Source organism: Dipodomys spectabilis, unplaced genomic scaffold (genome assembly GCF_019054845.1).
Source record: "Dipodomys spectabilis isolate Male_0828 unplaced genomic scaffold, ASM1905484v1 ptg000197l, whole genome shotgun sequence".
In the NCBI taxonomy this organism is placed as follows: domain Eukaryota; kingdom Metazoa; phylum Chordata; class Mammalia; order Rodentia; family Heteromyidae; genus Dipodomys; species Dipodomys spectabilis.
Window position 1 is genome coordinate 7,017,156 of NW_024870874.1, and position 27,909 is coordinate 7,045,064.

A 27,909-nucleotide genomic window follows, 5' to 3' on the forward strand; every position below is an offset into this window, starting at 1 on the left:
CAAGCTATCTTTGAGCCATAACCCTCAAGATCACAGCTTCCTGAATAGTAGAATAACAGTGAGCCAGTAACCTCCAGATACCTAATATGATTTTAGAGGATCACTTTATCCTGTCAGAATGATTTTCTTTAAAAATAAGGAAAGAAAAGAAGGAGGGGAGGGAGGGGGGAGGGAGGAAGGGAGGAAGGGAGGGAGGAAGGAAGGAAGGAAGGAAGGAAGGTAGGAAGGAAGGAAGGAAGGAAGGAAGGAAGGAAGGAAGGAAGGAAGGAAGGAAGGAAGGAAGGGAGGGTGTGCTATTTTCCTTCATTCTCAGACCTCTCTTTTTCAGCATACTACCCTGTGTGCTACTACTTAGAAGAACTTACCTGTTTAGAACTTGGTACACCTGAAATTTTTAAAAGCAGAACAACAAATCCAGTCATGTTTAAAGTATTGTCCATGTTCATACAATGGAATGTTATACTAATGTTCTTTTTACTAATAGCTTTTTGACTTGGTAATGAACAATATGTTGTTTTTTACTGAGAAGTATGTCTAAGATTTAATTTTGAAGATTATGTTTTCTTTTATATATTTTTGAGCCTGCTGTTTGAAGTCCCAGTAATCTTTCATTAAGCATTTGTCCATCTGAAACAATAGGTTAACTATGGCCAAATCATAACCATACCTTTCCTCTGCATACAAAATCCTATAAACAGCATGTGATCATATTGCTTCTAGAATTTATGATTGTTTTCTTCCAAAAGCAAGCTAAATTTAGCCTGGTAATTCTACATGCTCCCAAGGAAACAATGCCTGCTGTGATTTCTAGAATAAATGAATCTGAACCACAGTTCCTTTCCTTGACTAACCAACAAAGTTTAAGTATGAACCTAGTCATTAGCCACAGATATGAATCCACATTAAACCATCAGCAAGGGGTTAAGAATTTTATTTCTATGCTATGTTTCTTATTTCTATTGTTTCCTGCTATGCTTCTTATTTCACTGCTGAATGAGTCTCACTTAGTTGCTTCATGGACCTTAATACAGAACATTGTTTGCATCTCATAATGGTTCTCTAAAATTACTCGTTCATGGCTTGACTTCTAAAATTAAACTATGTAGAGTCATGCCCAGCCACACAATGCATCTTTATGTGAAGCTAGCTAGAGGCTGTTGTTTGCATTCTGTGTAAAACTTCCAATTAGAAAGTGTTGCTTCTGAGAGTTTCACCAGGGTAGTTCTTTCCATTTTCTCCTCTTTGTTTCTAATGACAACTAACTAAACTGCTCTCACCTTGTGCATGTTTTGGCAGATCCACTTGTCACAATGAAGGCCGTTGCTGTGCTTGCACCTGGCATCCTTGTGCTGTTGGTTACCTTGGTGCAGAGGAGCACTGGGGAGTGTAAAGAAGCCTTAGTCAAGTCTGAGATGAATGTGAACATGAAGTACCAGCTTCCCAACTTCACGACAGAAATGCCCATCCAGAATGTTGTTCTGCATGGGCATCATATTTACCTCGGGGCCACTAACTACATTTATGTTTTGAATGACAAAGACCTTCAGAAGGTGGCTGAATACAAGACTGGGCCTGTATTGGAACACCCAGATTGTTTTCCATGTCAAGACTGCAGCAGCAAAGCCAATTTATCAGGGGGCATTTGGAAAGATAATATCAACATGGCTTTGCTTGTGGACACATACTATGATGACCAGCTCATTAGCTGTGGTAGCGTCCACAGAGGGACCTGCCAGCGACATGTCCTTCCACCTAAGAACACTGCGGACATACAATCAGAGGTCCATTGCATGTTCTCCCCACAAGTGGATGAAGAGCCCAGCCAGTGTCCAGACTGTGTGGTGAGCCCCTTGGGAGCCAAAGTTCTCCTGTCTGTAAAGGACAGGTTCATCAACTTCTTTGTGGGCAATACTTTAAATTCTTCTTACCTTCCCGATCATTCACTGCATTCTATATCAGTTAGGAGACTAAAGGAAACTCAAGATGGTTTTAAGTTCTTGACAGACCAGTCCTACATTGACGTTTTGCCCGAGTTTCGAGATTCTTATCCCATTAAGTACATACACGCCTTTGAAAGTAACCATTTTATTTACTTTCTGACGGTTCAAAAGGAAACCCTGGATGCTCAGACTTTTCACACGAGAATAATCAGGTTCTGCTCTGTAGACTCTGGATTGCACTCCTACATGGAAATGCCTCTGGAGTGCATTCTCACAGAAAAGAGAAGAAAGAGATCCACAAGGGAAGAAGTGTTTAATATCCTTCAAGCTGCATATATCAGTAAGCCTGGGGCCAATCTTGCAAAGCAAATAGGAGCCAGCCCGAATGATGACATTCTGTATGGGGTGTTTGCACAAAGCAAGCCAGATTCTGCTGAACCAATGAATCGATCTGCCGTCTGTGCATTCCCTATCAAATATGTCAATGAATTCTTCAACAAGATTGTCAACAAAAACAATGTGAGATGTCTCCAACATTTTTATGGACCCAACCATGAGCACTGCTTTAATAGGGTAAGTCACAGTGGTTCTTCAATTACAAATTATGAAGTTCAAAGAGACCAAGGTTAAGAAAAGTTAGCAATTGAATTTACATTCACAACTAAATCATATTCTAAGAAATTAATGTAACTAAAACAAAAAAAGTATTTTTACAATTTGCATCTGTATGTCTGCAGTTTACATTTTTGCCTTTTAGGATTGATGATTGTATGTACTTATATGAAATGTTATTTTCACAGGAAGTGTTAGGGAAACTCTTGGTGCTTTGATTTAAATACAGGAAAATCTACCATCTAGAAACAGAGGATTTTTTTTTCCTGTTGATCATTTGATCACTGGTGCCAGAGGAAAAGCAGCAAACTGGCAGTACATTGTGGCCTTAGGAATTGTTATCTTGAACCCAGATTAGCACATATGGGCCAGGCTGTGTTTCCTAATGTAAAGACCATTAGTGATCACAACTAAAGAAATACTATCACTTTTATAAAGATGACTTGATTTTGGAAACGTGTCTCACTCTAGCACTTTTTAATTTCATAACTAAAGGTCAATATTGCAAGCAGGAAAAAGTATGCTATTTTTTTAACAGTAATGTAAGTTTAGCCCAGGGCTTTACACAGGTTAGCACTTGAGTTATACCACCAACCTTATTAATTTTGCCCAGACTGGCCTGAATTTCATGATTTTCTTGCCTCTACTTCCCAAGTAGCTTTAAATATTTCTTCCATAAGATAAAGTGTGTATTTTTTTCTGAGAAATCTTTCCGGCATATAAATTCAGAAAAATGTGGCTGATTTTTGCTGAAATGTCTGAGATATTTCCCCAAAAGGAAATGTCAATCAATGTTTTTGTGAAGCTAAGAAAGTACTTCTGAGAATCAATTTATTTTTTGATGAATTAAAATACAAAACTTTCCTATTCCCCTACAAAGTCTATGAATATGCATAACATCCATTTACATATATCCCAGCTAGGACCTTTTCCCTGCCTATGTTTAATATGCTACAGACTCTGCAAGGAGAAATTGAGTTTTTCATAATGCTATTCCCTTCTTCACTAGGAAATAGAAAAGAAGGAAAGGAAGCAAAATGACCTTCAGAAATCTGGGATTAGGAAACAAAAGTGTAATAAATGACATTTTAGAGAAAACACGTTTCCTGCATCCAGTAAGCTACTTCAGGTACACTGGTTTCAAAGGGGCCCCTTAGAAGTTCATCCGCAGCTTCTACAGTATATGACATTGCTCTTTATGTCTGCAAATTATTAGAAAAGATTTGGCGCTACAAAGGCTTGTTAATACCTTAACTCATTGTTTTATTTTATACATTTCAGCTCACAGATGTAGAAGTTCTTGTTGATTCTAGGAACTCTCAAAATATGTCTGAACTTTATCTTACCCCTTTGGCTTTCTTATTTCCAAGGGGAACAAAGAGGCAGGATTATCCAATAAATAGCAGGCCAGTTATACCCAGCAGGAGAGGTAAAAAAAAAATGCCCCAAATGCCACACCTGAAATCATTATCACTCCAATCACAAAAAATTCTGTGGGAAACAAGATGAAACTTGCCAACTCAGTCTTCTTACAAGGGAAGCCAAATTGTGCACTGGCCAAATTCCATAAAGACAAATACCTCCAAACGTCCTTTCTTTCTTTGCCTGTTTGTCTTCTCTAGTTACTAAACATCAAAATTCTTCTGGGAAGGAGACAATGCCTAGCCTCCTTTTTCCTATCACAGTGCCACAGAAAGACCTAGGAGTATTTCAATAATCAGTACATGACCTCTCCCACTTTGTCTTAAAACAAAAGCAACAAGAACATTCATCACACAAAAACAAAATGATTTACAAGACTGAACCTGTTACAAGGTCTTAAGCAGTAAGAATGACTCCATTTTGTCTTGGCAGATTAACTTGGCTTCCTATCAGATGGCCCTTCTAATAATAACTTGGAACTGAGTTTTTATTTTGGGGTGAAGTTGGGAGACTAGACACTCATAGGGCAGTTTTGTTATTAACTTCTCTAACACTGCACAGAGAGCCTCATATTCTTTGGATAAGCTTTAAAAAAAATGGCAATACATTTGTTGTAGGCTTCTACCTTAGCTCAGTGTATGAACATTACCCTCCTAGAGGGGCTTTCTGACCACTTTCCAGCTCCTCATCCTTTTCTTCCTAGGATCAAACAAAGAGTTCCAGGAGAAGGTACTTTACATTGTAGAGGTCCAACAGGTATATCAGGCCCACCTTACTAAGGTATAATTATTTTTTGCTGCTTTTTCCACCCGCAACAGTTCATGAATGTATGCAAACTATCCACACCAACTTATATTAATGACAGCACATAGGTCCCTCTTTTAAATCATATGATAATTTCCAGAGAGCATCATCCTCACTCTATGTTATAAGTGCTTTTTCTTGAAACTTAAGCTACGACCCATCCATGTAAAACAAGTGTTCACCATATTAGTCCTTCTATAAAAATATGCTCTTTTTCACAATGTGAGCATTTTCCATGTTGCTTTGATTAAGAATAACTTTGATTAAAAGAATCACTTCTAAGTATTAGGAAGTCGTACACTCACAATAACTGTTACATTTGTCTTTAGTGACTTCCCTGCCCTTTTCCCCATTCATGGGGAACCTCTATAGACATCCTAAACTAGTATTGATTGGAGTTGTTTTAAGGATAAGACATATTACCTATCCAAACATTATTATCCAAAATAAAATAGTTGAGAAAATACCCCTATGATACAGAAATTTTGTAAAAACAGAGGGGAAATACATACATACATACATGCATGCATACATACATACAAACATAAATTCTTACTGCTTTTATTCATGGACGGATGTTAACTATTCAATGAATTTTCTTAAGATTGACTGCAATTTCCAAATCATATATAAGTCCAAGGAAAAAAATAGAATAATACATTAATTCAACCTCACACAAATAAGAATCAATTTTTATCCAATATGCTAACATGGGAATTTTTAAACCCCAAATTTCCCAAGAGATTGTCCCTAAGATATAGAATATTTACTACAACAGAACATTTTAGAAATATTTTTCATCAAAATTGAAATGAAAAGAGGTTTTGAAAATAAAATATAGTTAACATATAATGTTATTTTCTTGTAGTCCCATTATCAAGTTGTCTCTACCATGTAGTTATTTGAAAGATAAACAAACTTGTAACATATATTTTTACATCTTGGCCATCTTAGTGACCAGTGATTGATTAACTGAGATGGGAAAGCATGGAATTTGGTGGAAGACATGCCAAGACATAGGCCAGATTGCTGCATATCAATTATGTGACCTCTGCCATAATATTCCAACTTTTGGACAGTGGTTTTCATCTGCAACATGCAGAAAACTACGTACAGGGTTAGTGAAAATGTGAGATAATGACTATGAAGTACCTGGAAGAATATGGTAACTATCCATTTAGCTCTTTGGAAATCCATATGTCCTAATAAATGGGAAGTTATCCAGAGATCCAGGTTCTGTTGTACCGTTTTCAACCTGACTAGCCATGAGAGCATTATTTATATTATGAACCCCTCTTCCTTCATTTTTCAGTGGATAAGTACAGTAATGTCCATAAAAAGTCCTAACTTAGTCCCAGGTACATAACAAATTGTAACTGTTATTGTAAAGAATGCTTGTGTTTCAAAAAGGAAAGAAGCTATTCATATTGTTTCCTGCAAGAGGCATATTCTGGCCCTATTTGTCATAAGGCTCATTCACCTCCCTTCCTACCTGTTAAGAATGATCCACCTGGACAAAACTTAATTAGCTTAATGCCTCTTCAGATATAATATTTCAAAAAAAGAATAATAGAGTTATTTAAAGACTGGAGAAGAAGACAATTGAATAAAACGAGTACAACAGTTGAGAAGAAAGATGTTCTACTTCATCCCATGACTTAAAAGCCCAGCTACCTGTAGCACTGTAAAATGCTAGGGTTATGTACTAAGAATTTTCAGACAGTGCAACTTTAGAAGAAGTCAACCTCATAGGTTATTTGTATTAAACTTCTTTGTTTTTAAGTATCACTTAATCTCAAATGCAAAGAGTAGCCAACTGGTTCTCAAAATAAAGGAAACTTAAGGTAGTAATTTTCCATCCCCATTTCAAAGCACCAAGGTTAAAGGAAGAAAGCAGAGAAATTTTCCAATAAGAACAAGATTCCAAAAAGATGCAAACAAGGAATAATAGGAATAGGCAGAAAAATAAACAGTGATGTGCCTTTATTATTACTATAAAGATTATAAATGAGTAAAATCAAGTTATATTTAAGTTGTAATGGAAGAAAATAATTGCAGCCTTCCATCAGGAACCCACAAGAATCATTATTGATCTGTCATCTTCAGGGCATGCCTCATAATAGTTGGCAGAATAAACAAAGATTTATAACTTTTAATGGGCCATATATATATAATATCCCACATTCTTTAAACTGCAAATGTGGAGTCTATGTTACAAATAAATCCTTGACATTAGACTGATTTGGAATGTCTTATTTAAACAATCTAGCACTCTCAATAGATTATATTTTGCATTAAGGATGAAAAATGTGAAGTCAAATTACAAAGTGTTTGTTATTGTTGCTATTCCTGTGCTCAGAAATGAAAAAATTGTTTTATATGAAAAGTGTTATTGTGGAGTCTTTGTTCTTGATACTAGACTGCCCTATAAACCTACACACTAAATAGCTTGGCCTTATGACAAATATAATTGCTACAAAAAGCAAAGTCTCACCAAAGGGAAAATGATGGAGGTAGGAGAATTTGATATATTTCTACAACCAAAGAAAAACCTAAGAAGAAATTTGTTAATTTTCATTTTATGGTTTTTCCCTTTATGGGACTTTATTTTCACCTATGGTCAGGGAATGACAGAGACTTACTTGAATTCTCCATGCTATCTATCCCTTAATAAGTGACTTTTTGCATTGATTCTATGAAGAGAAATTTAAAATCCATTTCTTTCCACAGTTTTGTAATACTCTCTGAGCTCACCACTCACCCTAGGGTTGATAGATAGAAAACACGTTCACATTGCACAATGAGAATGCCTGAGTTCCTCTTGCCTTTATTTACCCTTCCTCCTGCTAACCCCAATAAGTCCTTACATGGCTCATCCATAGGTCCATCCCAAGAAAGATAAGAGCAAAGGGATGATGGATATTTTTATAAGCTAACAGTGAGAGAGTATAGTCAAAGATAAAACTCACCAAAAATGTAGGTAGGCTTTACCTGTGGCTTGACAGAATCTCCCATGTGTGAATAATTAAAAGTTAACCATGCCACATTTTAGATGAATCCTTCATTCTTCTTAGTGTCTTTTATTTGTTTGGGATTTTTAACTGCATATTGTTTGCCTTTTATTTTTTGAACTGGGCATCAACCCAGGACATTACAATTGCTAGGCAAGTGCTTTGCCCCTGAACTACATCCCAATGCTTTTAATGTCTTTTAAAACAGGCCATATGACCTAAGTTTTATTTAACTTATTGATGTCTACATGAAGACTTACTGGTAAATCTGATGCAAACAATGAGGCATTTATGCAAAAACATACAAATTTTAGTTAACTTTTGGAAAGCCCAAGTACTAATAAAACATTAGTCACAGAGATATATTTTCATTGATTCATTCTATGATTAGAGATTTATGGGATACATTTTGATAATAATGTAATCATCTATTTTTTGTTCAGAGTAATATTTCAGATTTGGGGTATTAACATCCTTCCATTAGACTTCAGTCTTTCAGTGGCCTATGTTCCTAATCTCACTTGGAGAAGAAAAGATGAGGATGTGTCAAAATGAGGATAGGCAAGGCACTAGGAATTTCTGCAGTTGCTTATTCATGAATTGGCACAGATAATGACTCATTGGGCACATGGAGTTCAGAATGACTAAGTGCCCAGATACGTGCCATAAGTCACTTCTCCACTGTCCAGTAAGGGCTGTGGAGTTTTCATTTATCAGGGAAATGAATGAAACCCAAGGCTCAACTACTCTTGTCATTTAAACTCCCTTGATTTTTTTTTTGGAGGGGGCAGGAATGCTGTTAAGTGATTCTAGAATCCTGGATACATTCCAATCTGCTAATTATATATTTTTCCTAGCTAAAATGTTCCAGGCAGGCAAATTTGCATATGAATTACTGGCTGAGCAACGTTGACTTCTTATTCTAAAAGCTAAGGTCTGCCTTAGAGAAGCATTTTATTGCGCCTCACCCCAAAACCAAGCTCATGTTGAAGTGGATAGTGTGTCTGTCCAAAGATAGCCCTTTAATAAGGAGAAAGAAACTGTCTAAAAAATGCATGATAGTGTAAGATATGGTTTATTTTAACTATTCTTCATGTTCACATCTAGGGAGGATGGTTTAGATATAATATAACCCAGAAAGATACATTCTGAATTCAGATTAATATTGGACTTCAATTTTCTTGTTTGCATAAATCACCAAAATACTCGTCAACCCAAAGTCATTGAAATGGTAGATGTTGCTTCAAATAGTGCCCTAGATAAAATGATTGATTAAGGTTGGTTTGGATTTTAAAAGAATGGGGAAGAGAATGAAGTCAAAATTCAATGTATTTCCTACAAAATTAAGAAAAGTGAAGAAGGAGTGGATTGGGAGGGATGGGTGAGAACATTGAAAAGGCTGACATGAATCAAGATGCGTCCGTATTCATAAACTGATTGGTTGACTGCAACTCCTGTGTAAAACTACTTAAAGATAATAAAGTATTTTTAAAAAGCATTCTTTTTCAAGAGCTGATTTTAAGAACATTAAATTTGCTCTGTTGTCATCTCTAAATACAGATTGTTTTGTACAATTACATAGAATTTATGCCTGCATGCCAAAAAGTGGAAATCTGTATATATAATTTTCTTGTGTTATTTTAAATTTAAAATATCTGATTAACACTTGGCATCTAGCAACCAGCCTGCTAATAAAACTATAGGTGAAGCATGGTAGTCAGGAAATGGGAAAATGCAAATTAAATTGGTCTGGAAGCTCTGAGTGAATCAATAGTATTTAGTGCTAATGCACTAAACAGATTACAAGCACTAATGCAGTGGCAGTCAATAGCAAGAATGAATATCTCTAAAAATTATCTTGACAATAAAATGTGCAATATTTTCCATTTATTTTAAGCTAATTGCATTACAGATTTGTTCTTTCATCTTATTAGTTTAAGCTAAGTGCTAGAAACCTAGCCATTTTATTTAGTGCCCAAAATGACCAACTACTTGTAATCATTGTTTTCAGCAAGGGACAGATGAAAGGATTAATTCATGCAACCAAGATCCAACAAGAAACTCAACAGCTATTTATTGAGTACTTAACCCTATTGGTATAACAATGGTGAACCAACAGAGCATGGATGTTACTTGTCTTTATGAAGCAATGGAATATTGTAGGTGACAGTAATCACATGGATAAAGAAATAGCATCATGATAACTTACACTTTGTGAGGGAAAGAAAGATTGTGAATAAAAATGAGAGGAAATATCTAAATCTGTTAACTTAATCATAAAAAACTTAACCATAAAAAAGCAAATATTGGAAACACTAGCAATCATTGCCCACTTCATAAACTTTACATTTTAAGTAGAAGCTGCTATATTTAACTTTAGCTTTCTAAAATGGGTTATGGCCATTAAAACTTACTATTTTACACTTAGGAAAAACTCACAAGAAGGAGTATTATGTGAGAGAATTTAATATTTTAACATGTTAAATGTAAAAATAATAGTTCTGCGTGTTTAATCTTTGCATATCTGATTTCTAAATTAACTAATTTACTTCCATTGAGTGATATTTAGTATAAGGAAGATAATAAGTAGGTTGGTAGAAGCTAAGACATCATTTCCTAGAATCACTCCCTCTTGTAGACCATCAGGTTAGTTGGTGTCTTTGAAAATAGCTTAATTCTTTTACTAGGTCAAGCCTTTTCTTCCTTGTCTCTTCCTTTCTTGTATGTCAACATCATCAACTTCTTTGTCAGAATATGTTTCTCTTGGGAGTAGCAGGCATTGTCCTGTTACCTGTAAATCCCACAAGAAAGAACCATACAAATCCAAGAATACACAAAATAAACCCTTTTGAAACCATGACTATCATAAGATATCAAGGGAATGGATTGTTGGAGGTGGCCCCAAGCCACATTATCTTTCTGTATCTGCACAGTGTTCTCCACAATTGGATCCATTTATAGTCCATTTCCTTCTCATGATAATCATGTGGCCCAGAGGCCAAATGGGAGACAAGTGTTTTGAGGGCTCATGAAGACCTCGTGAATACTAACTGAATGTACAAGTGTGTGCTCTGTGTCTTATTCCAAGTTCTTCATCCCTAGCTGCACACACATTGATCTTTCTCTTTCACATTAATCATGTTCATTTACATTTATGTTATTATACAAATACCTAGATGATTTTAAAGTGTCCAAGGGCATATGCTTTATAGATCATTAGACAATAAATAGTGATGATTTTATTTCATTAAAAAAATCCCCACAAGAAATCTATGTACTTACACAGGAAGCATCTGAATCAGGGACGTGTTTGGCTAAAAATACCTGGTAAAGTTTTTCAAATCCCCTTCTATGAATGGGTCATAAACAACATTGTTTTTGTCATCTCCACAAATTATAAAGACTTGAAATGCAGGTGTAAAAATATGTCAGCATAGAAGAAAGAAATCTTCACCCTTTTTGTGTGTGTTCATTGTGTTTGCTTTTGTTTGGCCAAGAAAGAAGTGTTGTTTGCCAAGGGAATGCCAAGGGCATTTAATCTTCAGAGCTTGTTCGTGTGCCTACAAGTCAGGGAGGTCGTGGCTTGCCTCTTCCTGAAGGCTATAATTACAGGTAAAGAACTTTATTTTCCAGTAAAGCAACCAGAATCATGACTGTAACCAATTGTTTACAAAAGTGTAGTGTATATAAAAGATACACAAAATCTCCAGGAAGAAAAAAAGACTATTTTTCTTCATATTTTCATTAGTAACTGAGGATTCAAGATTCTGGGAACGTCCTCAAACGCAATCATATAGGTGAATATGAGGTCAAATTAAATGATCCTGGGCTTAAGGAACTGAGTTAAGTAAAAAGAATTTTTAATAGAATGTAATGTCTGATGGTAGATTAAATATAAACTTGTGTTACCAGCATCATGATAAACAAGAATCAGTGACAGTCAGAGGAAATTGAGAAGTACTTCTAATTTAGGAAACACAACTTATACTGAGTTTATCTAGCGCCAATATCAATATATATATAAGCAATGTTTCTTACATTTGATTAAACTACACTTAACTTATAAACTATTGATTCGGGTCATATTGGACATAGAATATGCAAGGTCAACTCTGCTACTGGCCTACTATTGAGTATGTTAGAATTCATAAAACACTGAGCAATGTGTGTGCAAGTGCAACAATAGTAGTTTTAAAATATAATTAAAATCAATAAGTCAAAGTATATTTTTGGTATATACAAAGAGGACTAAAATACATGGTTACCTTAAAAATTGGTATCACATTATGATAGTTTCTACTAATTCTAATATTTTCTGTCTTAGAATCAAATATTTTTGAAAGCGTGAACATCAGTTACATGTTTCCAGGTGGGACATGCAGCATTTTAAAGTGGACCCATGCCTTCTCCTCTAATGTACTTTTTGTAAATTCTGTAGAGGAAGACATGTTCTTAGTATTGAAGGTTTGGGGTTCAATATTTGATGCATAACTATAGATTTTAGAAAGAAAAAAGTATGCCAGAACTTCATCACACCTCACAAAAGGAAGTTCCTTAATAAGACAAACAAACAAACAAACAAAAAACCCTCCAGATTATCACCGAGTCTGAGGGGACAATGGTTTAAACTACAATTGGATACCTTATGCCACTAGTGGTAATCAAATTGAATGCAGATCAACTCACAGTGAAGGATTACGAAGTCTTTGGAAAGAAAACACTTAATATTTCAGAAATAAAAATTAAGGCTTTCCCCACATTCTCTTGGTCCTTAGAACCAGCTATTAAGACTCACAGAACCTTATTTACTGCTTTCTGAGTTGAAGGTTCAAGAACTAGTTAAGGAACAAATCTCTGTTAATGTATAATAAAAATCTCTGTTCTGGTGAATGGGTAGACAATTATTTTAACAGCAGTGATAGCATAGCTTCATTTTACCTCTCTCGCCCTTAGCCAGGCTTTCACCTTATACATTAGACTACAGGCATATCACAAATTAAAGTGAACTATTGTTTGCTTAATACTCTGTTTCCTTCTAACCTTACTCTTGGATGCCAATCCCAACCCAGTTCCCCAGTGGCTCAGGAAGCCCTCGACTGGGATTAAGTAATAGTTTACACAACCTCTCTCATTCATTAACCCATATTGACATTCTCATTCCATGCTCTAGTCTTACTTAAGACTTTCTTAAGCGCCTTCTCCAGCTGCTGGTGTGGGTGCAAACACCATCTATTTAATCAAGAAATTTAATAGTCCCAAGAAATCATTCAGCCTGTCTCAGCCTTCTTCATTAGCACAATCTTCTATCCCCTTTTCAAAATAAAAGCTGGGTGTTTTTTTCCTGGTTAAATACACATTTTAAAAAATCTTTAAAAAATACGTAAAATATTAAAAATAAGATAAATCTTTATTTCTCTTACATACACATAAAGCAGAAACAGAAAATGTTATTACTACAATCAGAGGGGGTTTTTAGTATATTAAAAAATAATGTCAATAAGAGTCAAATAACCCTGGCTCTGTTCTCATTCTTCTATTTGTCTCCAGAATTGGAGACAAATCAATCTTTCTCAAAAGCAAACCTATTTGTGTAACTGTATTAAAATATTTTGATGTCTCCTCAGTAATTTCAGAGTAAAAGGCTCTCTTGCTAGTATGATTATCTTAGGAGTTTCTTGCTGTGGCCTTGATGAACTCCTAGATCTCCCTCACACAACGTATGTGATAGTAAGTATTTAACTCTGAAGAGAGGGTGGCAGAATACATCTCTCTCTGAATCCATCCTCTCTGTTCGCCAGTTTCTGGCATATAAATGACCTCCACCAAGGCAATGTCAAGTTGTCACTGAAACAACAACTAGAGAGAGGTGTACGCAGGTGGCTCTGAGCACTGGTATGAGGTGGCTGAGGCACAGTGAACCGGATGCCGAACCCCCACCCCAGGACTTGTCTAAGACTCTTCCTCATACAGCCCTACCGTCCCATGACAGTTTCTTGGTTGGCCTCAGATTCTTTCAAGACTCATTTTGTCCAGTTTACACTTTATTCTTTAAAACTCTTCAGAAACATTTCTCTCCTCTAGGAAATATTCTCTCCCTCCCCCACCCCTAGTCTAGATTTCACTAAGGATGCCAGAGGCATTCTTTGATCATTTCTATACATCTCTTACTTCCTTCAATAGTAATACATTCACCACTTCTACTTCTAATACATTCACCACTTCTGAGCCATTTAAAAGAATTGGAATACAGATTTTATTTCCATATCTCATTATCTAATACCTTAGTTTGAACAAAATATATATTAACCAGATGAATGAATATTAGTTGATGTTTCAAACAAAATGTAATAAAAAGAAAAACACAGAAATTGATGTATAGGCAAAACTCCATATTTTAACTAGTGTAATAAAATGTCGATTAGTTAAAATATTTTAGATAACAGTGTTCCATTCTTTCCCCCCAAGATCTCCGAAAACTAATTTACAGATTTGGGGAATTTCCAAGATTTAAATTAACTCTGAAGAAAGACTGGGAAGTTCCATTCCCAATTGCCTCTTGCTCCCCCACCCTACCGCAAACACCTTCTCTATTGATCAGTTTTGGAATGAAAATTAATTAAAGAACAAATTTGAAGAAAAAGTAAAGGAGAAGAAAGGACAGAAACAGGGAAGGTGAGTTGACCAGGATTCTAGAGCTTTATGTTTTCCTGAAAACGGGAAAACAGAATTAAAGCCAGTAAAAGGCTTTAGACAGAATGCTCCTTTGTTCCTCAAGGTTTTCTCAAACATTTTCACAGAGCTCGGGTTAAGTGAGGGATAGTTCCTTGAAGAGAGGCTTGAAACAACGTGGTTTATATTTACCTCAGCAAGCATTGGTAGCAAGGGAAGGGGCCTCCTTTGAAATCTGCATTTTAAATCCAGAGATTTTTCACTGTAGACCACCAATATATGACTGCAAATTCAAAATGAGCCTTGAGGTAAGGAAAAGTAGCACACTTACCAGTGCCACTGTTTCTGTGAGTGCAGGATTATCCTCCACAGCTGTGCCATTTCACAGACACCTGAAATAAGGAACCCTCCCTAAACTAGATCTCAATGCAGTAAGAGGAGAAGAGAACTAAGACATCAGGGATCTTGACCACCTTGCCCACAGATGGAAGGTTCTGCCTATTCTAAGCAATTCTGCTCAGAAACAGAGAGAAAAGAACAATTTCCCATGGTAAAATGGAAAGGAGGGATAAGGGCTGATGGTTGGGTTAATGCTGCTCTAGAATACAATTAAGGGTCCTGAACAGTGTACTAGGATACAGATGAAGGGCGCTTGTTTCATCCATCTTGTAGCTCCCTTTGGCTTTCCAATGCTTGGACATTTATCAGCTTGTTCCTACCAAGTCTGACACTCTTAGTCTCATGGTTCTTACCACCTTCAGGAAACATATTTTGGGGGTTTGCCAGTACATAGTGATCTATGTTGTGTCTTCAGAATATCTCTTATTTTTCTATGGTAAGAACATGAAAATTTTGTTTCTGTTAACTAAATAGAGAAAAGCAGAAAACCTCTTTGCAGTCAGCATTAAAATTTGCCTCAGTTGGAACAATTTTCTTTGTGAATCACTGTCACTCCTGGCTGTGATTGAAGTACAATATGAAGGCTGCTAACTGAAACCACATGGGCTTAGTCTGCCTTACATCTGATTCACCTTAGGAAATGATGATAAGGAAGCAAAAGTTTTAACACTTGGAAGGCCAAAGTCAATGTCAATGTAGAATTCCTGTCTTTGGAATCCCAGTGATTCCTTGAGAAGATGGTGATTATATATTTATTTATGTCTGTGTGCGCTTGCATAACTATATATACACACTACACCAAGTATGATCTCTTCATTAATACAACTTCTGTCAAGTCCTAGCACAACTTTCTACCACTGCCATGAGGCGGTTCCAGCTATGTCAGCCATGTCTGTCTTATGCCTTTTCTCATCTTGTCCCATTTACTATCTGAGCAATGTCTTCAGAACAAACCTGTCATTTGGGTGCTTCATACTTTGCATTGTGAGGAATTTTATGTGTTGATCTCTTGTCTCCCTGTGAGCACAGTGCCTTCAAGATGGAGTACAGGCAGAAGCATGTGTGATGGTTGGAAAACTATGGTCTGCTTCTGCAAGAAAGAATGATGTTTATACTATTAAAGGATTAAGCACCAAAAGAAAAAAATGAAATATGCTACAAGCACTGTATGGCCCACAAATACTGTACTATTTTTTTAATCTTTTTTTAAAAAAAAGTATGCTCGCCAAGTTCCTACAAATATAGGGAGAATCATGTGTGATTGCTAACACATGCAAAAATATCACAAGACTCCATCTTAACCAATAGCTGGGCAAGGTGGCTCATGTCTATCCTCTACACAGTAGGTTGAGATTAAGGGGATCAAAGTGCCAGGCTAGTCACGGGGGAAAATTTCCACTAAAAATCTGAGCATACTAGTGTACTCCTGTCATACCATTTACAACAATAAATAGGATTGTAGTCCAAGCCAGCCTAGGGACAAAAATATGCTATCTCAAAAGTAATCAGAACAAAAGGGATGGAGTTATGACTCAAATGATAGAGTGCCTTCCTAGAATAGGTACTCTGTCTGGTCTCCCAGAAGTTCTTATACAGTGTCAGGTTCACATTAGCTTCTATCTTCTGGCCATCTTCTGTAGACATCACCATGTGTCCTGTCAAGGAGAATAAGTATTGGTCTTAGGGCCCAACACTACAACCAGGATAATGTCATTATATATAATTAGTTAATGGCATATTATGATAGAGCCTAGATAGATGATCCTAATTATATATCAAAGAGCTATTTTTTCCTAGTAGGATCACATTCTAACATTCCAGATAGACATGGATATTGGGGAAACACTATTTAACTTACTAGAGGTCTCCATAAATATATAATTTAATATGTTTGTGGCCTTGGATTTACTTAATTTCAACTTTAAGGGATTCTATGATATAGATGTATGTTTTCCACTTTACAAATGGATTCCTGAGTCCTGAGGATCTATACATTCTAAGTTCCCTGAGCTAGTAAAGGCAGGGCCACTCCTGAGCCTTGCTGGTCTCCATTACATTAATGAGTTCCATGACTAAAGATATTTGAAGTGCATTGCACAGAAAGTTAGAAAAGTGAGCCCAAGGATGAAAATTCTAGAATCAGGGTAATTAGATCATAGGAGGGAAAAGAATAGGTTTCCTTTTCATTCCATAGAAAAATATATGTAAGAATCAATGAATGAATTTGAATGACAGAGAAAAAGGAACACTCAATAATGGCTGAGACTCAAGTTTAGAAGTGGCAAGGGCACCACAGAGAAATAGAATATAGAAGAGTAACTTAACTTGGGAAAGAAAACAACGTGTTTGTATGTCAGCCTATTTAGACATAGCCTGTTGTAGATCTTGGCTGGTCCTCAAGAGGACAATTTTCAATGTCTGTATAAAGCTAGGTAATCACCATGAAGCTGCAAAGGAAGTAGTTGTCACATCCATCACCTTGTGTAGCACTAACGCTGAGCCAGAGGCCTGGTGATGCTGTGCTCATGACTCCCCACGATGTGCACACAGCCCTTTCTTCCTACCAGTTCCTTCCTTCAGTTTCACTCCATAGCTAATTCTTATTCTTTAAATGAGGTCTCAAGTGGGCCTGAAGCAGGGCTGCTGAAGCCATGGCACGCTTTACTGCATCAAAGGTAGCTTAACCAATGGGAATCAGTGGAAGAATTAGAGGACGTTTCTTCCTGAGCACATCAGACTGAGTCCTCTTCAAAGTACAAAACAACAAGGTCAGATTGTTAGGGCTGGCCCATACTATCTTTTCACAGGCATTAAAGACCCTGAAGAGAAAGGCCCACTCTGTCCCAAAATCACCTTCTGCACTGTACAGAGAATCCAGACTTTTATGTCAACAGTTTAGACCTTGGAGTGACTGAGAAAATTTAATTATGTCTGTAAGAAACATAACCAGACACTGAAGTCCAGAGCCCTATGCCCCTGCTTACAGACAGATCCATACCAGCCCCTCCCAGTCCTACCAAGAAAAAAGACTTTGGGAATGTGTTTAGGGAAGAAAACTAAGTGAAATTCCTGACATTACTGAAGTAGTTTTTAACCAACCATAGGAAAAGTTCTACAAAAAGAAGGACTTCTATTTTGAAGTATACATTCTATGAAAACCATTACTAGATTTGGTACAAAGTATGGTTCTTGTGGAAATTTTAGTCACTCTCAGGAAGATACAATGATCAATGTGTCAGTGATATTTCAAAATAATACACTTGAAAAAATTATCTGCAAAGCTGTGCTTAATGGTATACACCTAGAATCTTAGCACTTAAAGAGATTGAAGCAGCAGACGGAGTTTGAGGCCAACCAAGGCTATATAGTTTCAGGCCAGCCTAGTTTATACAGTGCTTTCTCTATCTCAAAAACATAACAAAAATTAAATCTGCAAAGCTACATATGATGATGATATGTGCCTGTAATCCTAGCTCTGAAGAGGCTGAATTTGAGAACCTAGAGTTTGAAGCCAAGTGAATTTCAGGCCAGTCTCAACTACATTGTACATGTCCTATCTCAAAAACAAAACAAAACAAAAAAAGTTTATCTGCAAGACTGATTCAAACTATCTATAGATGAGCTAAATCTATCCTATAGATCAATTAAAAGAACCACTATTTTAAATATATCACATCCATAATTACACTAAATTAAATATAATTGCATATTCACTGCATACATCATAGTGTTAATTAGAGGAAACACTTTGAGTCAAATATATTAAGGTATATAGCACTTCTATTTTCTTTTTATGAAAAAAGCTGTATATCTGAGTCAGGTAAAAATATTTGACAAGTACTCACGAATAGGTAACAAAAAATGATGATGAAATTAATTAAAGTATTGCATAGAGGCTTATAAATTATGCAGTGTTTCCTGTTCTTAATTCTGACAGCATGTAAGACTTTGGGTTAAGGAAATATGTTTGCCAACAAATACTTTAAAAAAAATAAAATAGGGTATTTGTTATTGGTTCTCAGAGGTACATAATTATTTTGGAACAGACTAGAACCTAAAAAACATGATTTTAGAGCTGTATAATTATTTGGGGAAAGACTAGAACCTAAAAGGCCTGATTTTTTTTTAAATTTCATCTAGAACTCAGAGTCTGCTCAGATTTTGAGGGCAGCCATGGTGGGTGAAGGTCAGTGATTGTTGACTTATTCCGTAACCTGAATAGCCCAGGCAATGATTTCATTTGGTGACTACAAAGGACAAGGTTGGAAAAGTATCTTGTAGAGCTGGAAGAAAACTGAAATCAATTTCATACATGTTTAGATAAGGAACCTAGTTTGTTCAAAGTCTAGGCCTGGTATCCTAGATTTGATCCTGGGCCTTCTATTAAGCACCATGACCAATCAGTACCTGATGTCCTTCTAGGCTTGTTGTCATATGAGTAGATGAATTAATATTTGTCAAGTGCTTCAAATAGTGTCTAACATAGTGTAAATGCTGGTAACAATGGCTAAATCACTGAGATAAAACTAAGTCTCACAGAAACACTACGTGCCTTGCGTAAGTTCAAGTAGATCATCAAAGCCTCACGGGGGTAGATCAAATCCTGCCCCTTCTGTATCACCATTCTACTCCATCAGGTACTTAAGGAACCCCTAGATCATGAGTCTGCCACAGGGACTGGAGAAACCCAGGAATTAGAAGTGGGATGCAGTACAAGGGTGTGTGGACTGTGAAATCAACAACCAGGATTCAAACTCCAATTCTACAGCTGTGACACCCTGAACAGCAGTCCTTCACCTGTAGATTTGTGATTCAATCTGTGGAAAGGTTGAAATGATATGGTATGATTTGGGAACCATAATCCATAACATAAATGTCATTGGCATTATTATTTTGAGCTAAGAAACCCCATGAGAACGTTTCAAAACCACTGTGGACATCAAGGAGTTAGGGAGCAGGAAGTTCTTGAATGGCTCATTCTACTTTCTCATGTCCCATTTCTTCCTTCTTCTAAAATTTTATGATGATTATATACTCCGTGTGTGAAAAAGAATTAGAGATTATATACGCACACATGTGTGTGTGCATGTATAAAACCAATACTCATATATTTAAAGAGTATATTGTCAATGCTTTTAAATTTTTTATTATCCTTAAGTAGTTGTACAAAGGAGATGTGGTTCATGAATACAATATTGAGCAATGTCACCCCTTCCAACGTTCTCACCTGTCCCTTCCCAGCCTATTCCTTCTCTCGCTCTTAATTTTGTAGGATATACTTTGGATTCTTGACCGCTCTCTCTCTCTTCCCCTCATTTGTTTACCTCTTTCCCCTTGATCCCACTGCACCCCTTTCAAGTACCAACTGCCTAGTGTTTTGTTTTGCTGAACTTTGCCTTTGCCTTTTGATGTCTCCCACCTATGTCATCACAAAAATATCACTGTCCCACTAAGAAAAAAAGTAAATAGTGGGCTGTGCTCAAGTGGTAGAAGCGCTTGCCTTGAGCTGAAGTGCTGAGGGACAGCAGCCAGGCCCCGAGTTCAAGCCCTACCACCGGCAAAAAAAGCAGGGGAGGGTGGGTCGGATAAATGATGGTGAATTCAGTGTTCATTTTCCCTTGGTCTGACATTGCACTACATTTGTATGTATATATGCTATGTGCCTAAACAATATATTTTACTGTCTTGAGTGAGGTGTTTTTCCCTCATTTCTTTTTTCCTCATGACTCAGACACCTCAAGGTACATGCTTACATTATCCACTTTACTCTTTGTCACTATCTCCCCCTTTGGCTTTCAAAGCCAAAGCTTATGTCATTTGAAAAGAGTTGTAAAGAAAGGTTTTAGAAGAAGATAGAATTTGGCATACCCAAGCAAGAAATGGGTGCCAGAGACAAGTAGATAGTAGAGTAACTACTGCCAAAGCAATGTAAAGATGCATGACTAGGCTCTGACCATGGTCAGGATGACCACTCTCAGTTTTATTTGGGTCCTAGATGGTCAGCTGCACCTTGTACCTTAATAGATAAAATGGTAAATGGCAGCAGAGTTGAATGTCATACTAAGAAGATTGGGTCAGGTATAGGGGCACACATGCCCAGAAAGCAGAAGCAGAGGCAGCAGACCCTGAAGTCTGAGGCTATATAGCAAGTTTGGGCTATCTAGCACGTTTCAGGCCAGCCTGGGCTACATAAGAGGAAAAAAAATTAAAGGAAAAAGATTTTTACTGCAGGCTTCTGTAAAGCAATTACGGTTTTGAAAAAAGGAATGACATCTCATGACAACTTTCATGTAGAAGAAGTAGGAGGCAGAAGGTATGAGTGAAGGAGGAAATCCCAGCGTAAGCAGGGCTTGGGTGTGGAAGCAGGGACTGGGACTGCTGGGAGCAGTGCTAGACAGAATTCAGCAGGAATTCATCATGACTTGGAATGGAAAAGGTTAGAGGAAAACATGTTAGTGATGATCATAATTTCAAAGCAATCTGAATGCATGCATGGTCATATTCATTAACCAGCACAGGCAATAAGGAGAGCTAGATTTATGAGCCAAGCTAATTAGCATATCCCAAAATTATCTCTCAGCTGTTATCCAGAAAATAATGATTAATTCCAGTCTGAAAATGAGGCGTTGGTATAAGATGTATGGTCTCTCCCACTCTCTCATGCACACATAAACACACACACACACACACACACACACACATTCACACTGGGATTGGCCTTGTGCAAGCTAGACAAATACTCTATCACTAAATTATACCCACAGCCCTTAGGATAAGATAATTTTGAGGGCTTTTTTGTAATTGTGCAATTTCAGAACATCTTCCAGAATAGTAAACACTTATAAAAGACATTTATGAGCTTGAAAAGTAGAAGTGGTTTCTGAGACCTGTTCCCAGTGTGAATTGAGTTCTATGACTGAGTCCTGAGTGTGATAAAACTTAAGTTGCTGTGAATCTTCTATGTGCAAATGCCTGTCTCAGTTCCTAGCACATCGTATGTGGAGAGTAAAGACTGATTTCCTCCTTCCCTTGATCACTCCCTATCCCTCCTTTATCTCTCTCCCGTCCCTTCCTTGTATATCCCTGTTACTATATAGAGAGAGTCACTCTGGCTCCTTCCTCCTGCTAGCCCAAAGCCTCTGTAAAGTTCTTCAGTTCTCCAAATCAGCTTCTATTCCAGTTGTTTTCTGCCAGCTATGCTTAGTTGTGCCCAAATCATAGGGCCAAATGACCTTGAAGAATGAATAAGTAACAGTGAATGTCTCTTCTTCCAGTTGAGCCCAGCAACTGTATATAGAGTATTAAAGGTAGGCTATCCCATCTTCCCTGGACCAATGAACTGCAAACACCTTTACTCAGTAGCTTTAAGAGACACTGCGAATGAGACTAAAAGATATCCATGATGGCACACAGCTTCACCATTGCCATGTGGAAAACTTAAGCTTAATCAATTATATTATTAAAGCTCAAAGACAGCATAAAAATATTTAAGCTAGTTCTTGCTGCCCTGGCCTATCAGTGAGTCGATCAGGATTCAGAAGAGGAAGTAGAGGAAGACAAAGAGGAGGAGGAGGAGGAGGAAAAGGAGGAGGAGGAGGATTTCCTCTCCTGCAGTGCCCTCAAGCTCTCCTCTGCAGACCTTGCTGTGGAGAAAATAAAAAAGTAAAAGATCTCAACTTCTCAACTTATGATTGCCGCTTGAACCTGACCTGATGTTTGTTGTTTTTTTAGTTCCAAATTGCACATTTTTTTAAATCAACAAGTTCAGTAGATCCTTACCCAACACTGTGCAGTGTCTTCACATTTAGGAATTTTATCAGAAAGTAAAAGGCATAATTCAGTCCTTCAAAAATTACTACATGAAGAGTTGGATTTTCCAAATAAAAAGGCATGAAGTGAATAATATAATTATTCCATTCACTTCCTTAATTCCCTTACACTCACTTTGATTCAGAGTTCTATTATTTGTGCCTTGTCTATATAGGAAGAGGTACATAGAGGCTAAAAGCCCTTAGTTGTATCGGTCTCTCTCCATGTAAAAAACAAAAAAAAGACAGTGAGTTCCTGCAAGTTTGGAGATCCTGTGAGCAACATTTAGTCATAGCTGATCTCCAACCAATCCAGACCTCAAAGCAAATAAGGTAGGAAATAGGCTCAATGTCTATTAGCATTTGCAGATACACTATTTTTCCACAAGTATTATTAAATATTTACTGTGTGCCAGGTACCATGCAGAAAAGATAATAAGACAGTTTCTGTCTTTTGGATAGTAGCTTGCCAATATTTTATAATCAAACACAACGCACAGAAAATATTTTCTCTCTCAGCAAATTATTTTATATCACAAATTAACTTTTTTTTTTTTTTGTCAGTCGTGGGGCTTGAACTCTGGACCTGACCACTGTCCCTCAGCTCTTCAGCTCAAGGCGAGCACTCTACCACTTGAGCTACAGCGCCACTTCTGGTTTTCTGGTGGTTTATTGGAGATAAGAGTTTCACAGACTTTCCTGGCCGAGCTGGCTTTGAACGGTGATCCTCAGATCTCAGCCTCCTGAGTAGCTAGGATTATAGGCGTGAGCCACGGGCACCCGGCTACAAATTAGCATCTTAATTATTTTGAGTATTATTTATGTCACAAAGTATTTTATAGCCCAACAAATTATTTTATTTTGTTGTGAATCCAATAAGTGGTACTATACCCTAGGTCAACTTTGAGGCATTATAGTTCCATGTTTGTCTCCTTAATTTAGAGAAAAAGAATAGGAACTAGCAAGAAACAGAAGCCTTGCCCTAAAGAAAGTGGCTGCTTTTGCAGTGCAACACTTCAGATAGCCTTAGATTTAAAATTTGTTCTTTGCTCCTTTGAGCTGCTTCCCTTGGCTTTGGCTATGTCTGCAAAATGGACCACTGATCATCAATGGAAACTTAATTATCAATTAATCAATTACTATTGAGTTGCTAATATGACCTTGTTATCTGCTGCTCTTCAGAGCAATCCATAGCATTTCAGTGAAGAAAGCGTCTAATTAAATAGCAAACTGACATCACTAATACTTCAGAATAAATACCTAGAACTAAAACATTAACAAGAGTCAATAGGTTTAGCCACTCTAAGACTCATAGTTTGCTAATTCATAGCCATTGAAACTAAAGAAATAATTGTAGATGGAATAGAGCATTTTATGTGGCTTTTAATCATGAAAGTCAAATCCCACCATGTGACAGATGGTAAGGTTGTTGTACAAGATGAACTAAATTGGTTTGTTCTTAAATAGTAAGTTAGCTTGAGTTATATTATGCTAATTTTTAACTTATTATAACAATGGAATAATAGAGAAGTTCTAGCTTATTATTTTCCCAGACTTGTTGCTCCATACAAAAATGTATGTAAATGAACTTTTTCTCTCTTTTCCTTCCCAGGAATAAATTTCATTTCCTTAATATAGCCTTCTGACAGATTATTTATCTCTCATAAACACTCCCCAATTTCTGCAGGAAAATAAAAAACTTAAATGATATTGTTCATATCTTTATATTTGTCTCCATCAAACTAGGATTGGATCACTTACTTGTTCATTTAGTTAATACTTATTAGCTATGAACTATGTGTGATATTTAGTCTACTAACCCTATAGCAGTGAGAGAATGGAGTCTAGTTGAAGAGAGCCATTGCAAAAGAAATTTCCCATTATCTTATACTGCATGAACAAATACAATGTTTTTAACTATAACTGTGTTAATGTATGCTATGCTGTCTGTGATACATAAATGAAAGATATCACGAGAACTATAGAAAAAGAATTTGACCTTGAAATTATCGTCAGGGCAGGTTCCTGGAAGATGGTAAGCTAAAATCTAAAGGAAATATGAGTTCACAAGGTGAGTGCAGATGAAAGCAGTCATCCAAGAAGAGGAAACAGCATGTGCCATGGCTCCTAACAAAAGAATACATGGCATTATGGAAAACAGAAAGCAGACTCAGAGAACAGGAGAAACTGGATAGAGGTCAGATGAGGTAAAGTCTAGCCTGCCATATTAAATGTGCTTTTATTTCTCCTGAAAACAATGGCAAGTATTAAGTGTTTAAAGTAGAGAGGCCATAATCAAATGTGTATTAAGGAGGAAAAAAGCCCTACTGCACAGGAAAGAACAAATCATCTGACAGGGATGATGGTGAATGTGATGAGTCTAAATAGGAAGCCATTGTTGTAATCCAGAAAAGAGGTGGGGACATCTAAGGTGAAGATTGTAGTGGTGAAGATTGGAGAGTAGGAGATATTTAGGAAGTGTGATTGATGGAAATTGGAGATGGACTGTATAATGGGGGCTAAAGTAGAAGGAAAAATCTGGGATAAAACTTAGTTTTTAACTTGTGCACCTGAAGGGATAATAGAGCTATTCATGGATTTGTAATGTCATAACATCAGGACAGGGAAGGTTGGTCAGGGTGAGCCTGAAATCTCTGAAATACATGACTGGAGATACAGCTCTGTGTGTGTGTGTGTGTGTGTGTGTGTGTGTGTGTGTGTGTGTATGTGTTCGCTAAGTGGAAGACATCATAGAAGAGAAAGAAATTTTCAGGGTAGAGTATGAAGGGCCTGTGGAGGAACAGTCATTAGGTGTGACCTTGAGAAATTCTGGTATTGACAGCCAGGCATAAATGCTTCATGAATTTATACAATGGAGACTAAAAAACTTCTTAGAAGATATAAACACATTGGTCTGATAGGGAGGCATAAAACAGAGAGACTGGAGCATCGAATTGAGGAATGTTTAGTTATCATGTATTACTGAACAATATTTTTTAACTCCTTTCACTTGAAGTTAAACATAAAGATAGTTACCAGGTTGCTATTTGGCTTTCAAGAAACTTGTACTGAGATATCTGATGGTTTTGTTTGTTTGTTTCTTTTGCCAGTGATAACAAATACAGGAATTGCATTTGGTATTTGCTCTTTTATTTTTTTTTATTATTTTTTGGGGGGTCCAGTCGTGGAGCCTGAACTCTGGGCCTTGGCGCTGTCCCTCAGCTCTTCACTCAAGGCTAGCGCTCTACCACTTGAGCCACAGCACCACTTCCGGCTTTTTTCTTTTTGCTTATGTGGTGCTGAGGAATCGAACCCAGGGCCTCATGCGTGCCACCTTCCCAGCCCAGCCACCGTCCCAGCCCTTGCTCTTTTATTTTGAAAGATGTTTGTGTAAACAATTCTGCAACAATTCTGCAAGGTATGGACTTTTACCCACAGTATATAAGCATTTTGGACCAGACCTTGAATCTATGCTCTTCTCTGTCTCCCAATCAATTATTTACTGCTTGCCACTTCCTATGTTCTCTCCGCATGAAAAGGCACAGGGGCACACATTTTTAAAATGTGGTTATCAGATGACTCTAGTGTTTATTATTCCAGCTGAAATTCATCTCATAAGATTTCCCTGCTAGAAGCATTACAGTCTGTATTAGTGGATGAAACATTTAAATTATTTTTCTTTTAATAGCACCCGCTATGCTCCATCTTTTCCTATGCACATATTGAACCACAGTGCAAATTGTGGTAGTAAGGTTTGTCTCCAGTTTTCCAGTGTGGATACACACATCATGCCTAGTAAAACTGGAGGCAATTCAGTCACTGGAAATATTTATATCTGTCTGCATCGTTGGTCTGTTTGTATTCCTCTCCAAGCTCTAAATAGACACAGAGAAAAGTTTGTTCCCAGCTTGTTTGCATCTGGACTCTTACGAATTCTATGGTCATACTTTATTCCAGACGCTTCTGAGAAATTCGTCAGGCTGTGAAGTGCGCAGTGATGAATATCGAACAGAGTTTACCACAGCTTTGCAGCGTGTTGACTTATTCATGGGCCAGTTCAACCAGGTGCTTTTAACATCCATCTCTACCTTCATTAAAGGAGACCTCACCATCGCTAATCTTGGGACATCAGAGGGTCGTTTCATGCAGGTGAGTGTTTTCTGGGAGTCTCTCCTTTATTTGCTATCACACAGTTAAATTGTTTTTGTTTTTGCAGTCAGGTGTTTGTACGTTCTTACGTGAAAATCACAGCTGAAGCTAGAGACACAGTCTAAAAGCCAAACGATAAAGCCTCCATCCACTTTTTATGGGTATGGCTTCTTTTTGCTAAACTTTTGAAGCTTTCAGTTTGTGGTCCTTTTAATTTTTATGTCTGGAATGGTTTGGGATTTTTTTTTCCATTCATAACTTGTATCACATGATTGGAAAGTAAAAATGAAACAATTAAAGCATTTCCAGGCGATGTTTTCCTATTCTAAGGGAAGCTGTGGATCAAAGGAGAGCTATTGTGTAAACCGTGCATCTCCATGAGAGGAAACATTCACATCATTGAGAAGTATTGGCAGGAGTTAGGAAGGGACGCTCCCATCCAAATCTCATTGTAACTCTGGCTCTCCTGATTCTACAAGGTGGTGGGGTCAAACACAAAGAAGCTCAACTACTTTTTTAAAAAATGGTTTTATCAAGAAATACATTTAATAACTAAGAAGATGATTTCCATACAAGAAAAAAATCACAGTTCATATAGCACTTTGCAGAAATTAAAGTGCTAGAGTGCTGAATTTATTTTGCTGCTTTAGCAATTATTGGTGCTTTCTCCATGAGTTCATTAGCAGGTACTTGACTAATGTGAATGATGATGACATCTAGGGAAATGCTGAATTTCTGTGAATAGTAGTAGAACTTTCTGGTAAAAGGAAATGGTTGGTTTATAGTCGTCTGTTTATAGTTAATATCCTTGTCACACATTGGCTTTTAGTAAACCTTGCCTACTTATACATTGTATATCTGTGTTCTGTTCTTAAATATACTGACAACAGTAGTGATATTGATTGTCACCATATTTTAAGACCTACTAATTACATTCCTCTGACTAGTTTACATGGTGGGATATTTTTTAAAAGTCATAAAACATGTAAGTAAAACCTTTCTTGCTCAAAACTGATAATACTGATCTTGTGAGCCTATATGCTCTCCCACCCCCAACTTCTGCTGCCTTATTGTTGTTAATTGTCCTTTTTCTCC

The 27,909-nt window shown here is 36.9% G+C and overlaps 1 protein-coding gene across 1 annotated transcript in view; it reads left to right on the forward strand.

Moving 5' to 3' along the window:
* Window positions 1–27,909, forward strand: part of Met (MET proto-oncogene, receptor tyrosine kinase) — a 107,652-nt gene that overhangs the window by 28,871 nt on the left and 50,872 nt on the right. The window contains exons 2-3 of the mRNA XM_042696004.1: window positions 1,297–2,513; window positions 26,623–26,814. Of these exons, the coding sequence (XP_042551938.1) occupies window positions 1,311–2,513; window positions 26,623–26,814 (1,395 nt within the window). The 5' untranslated portion in view covers window positions 1,297–1,310. The remainder of the gene's footprint in view (window positions 1–1,296; window positions 2,514–26,622; window positions 26,815–27,909) is intronic.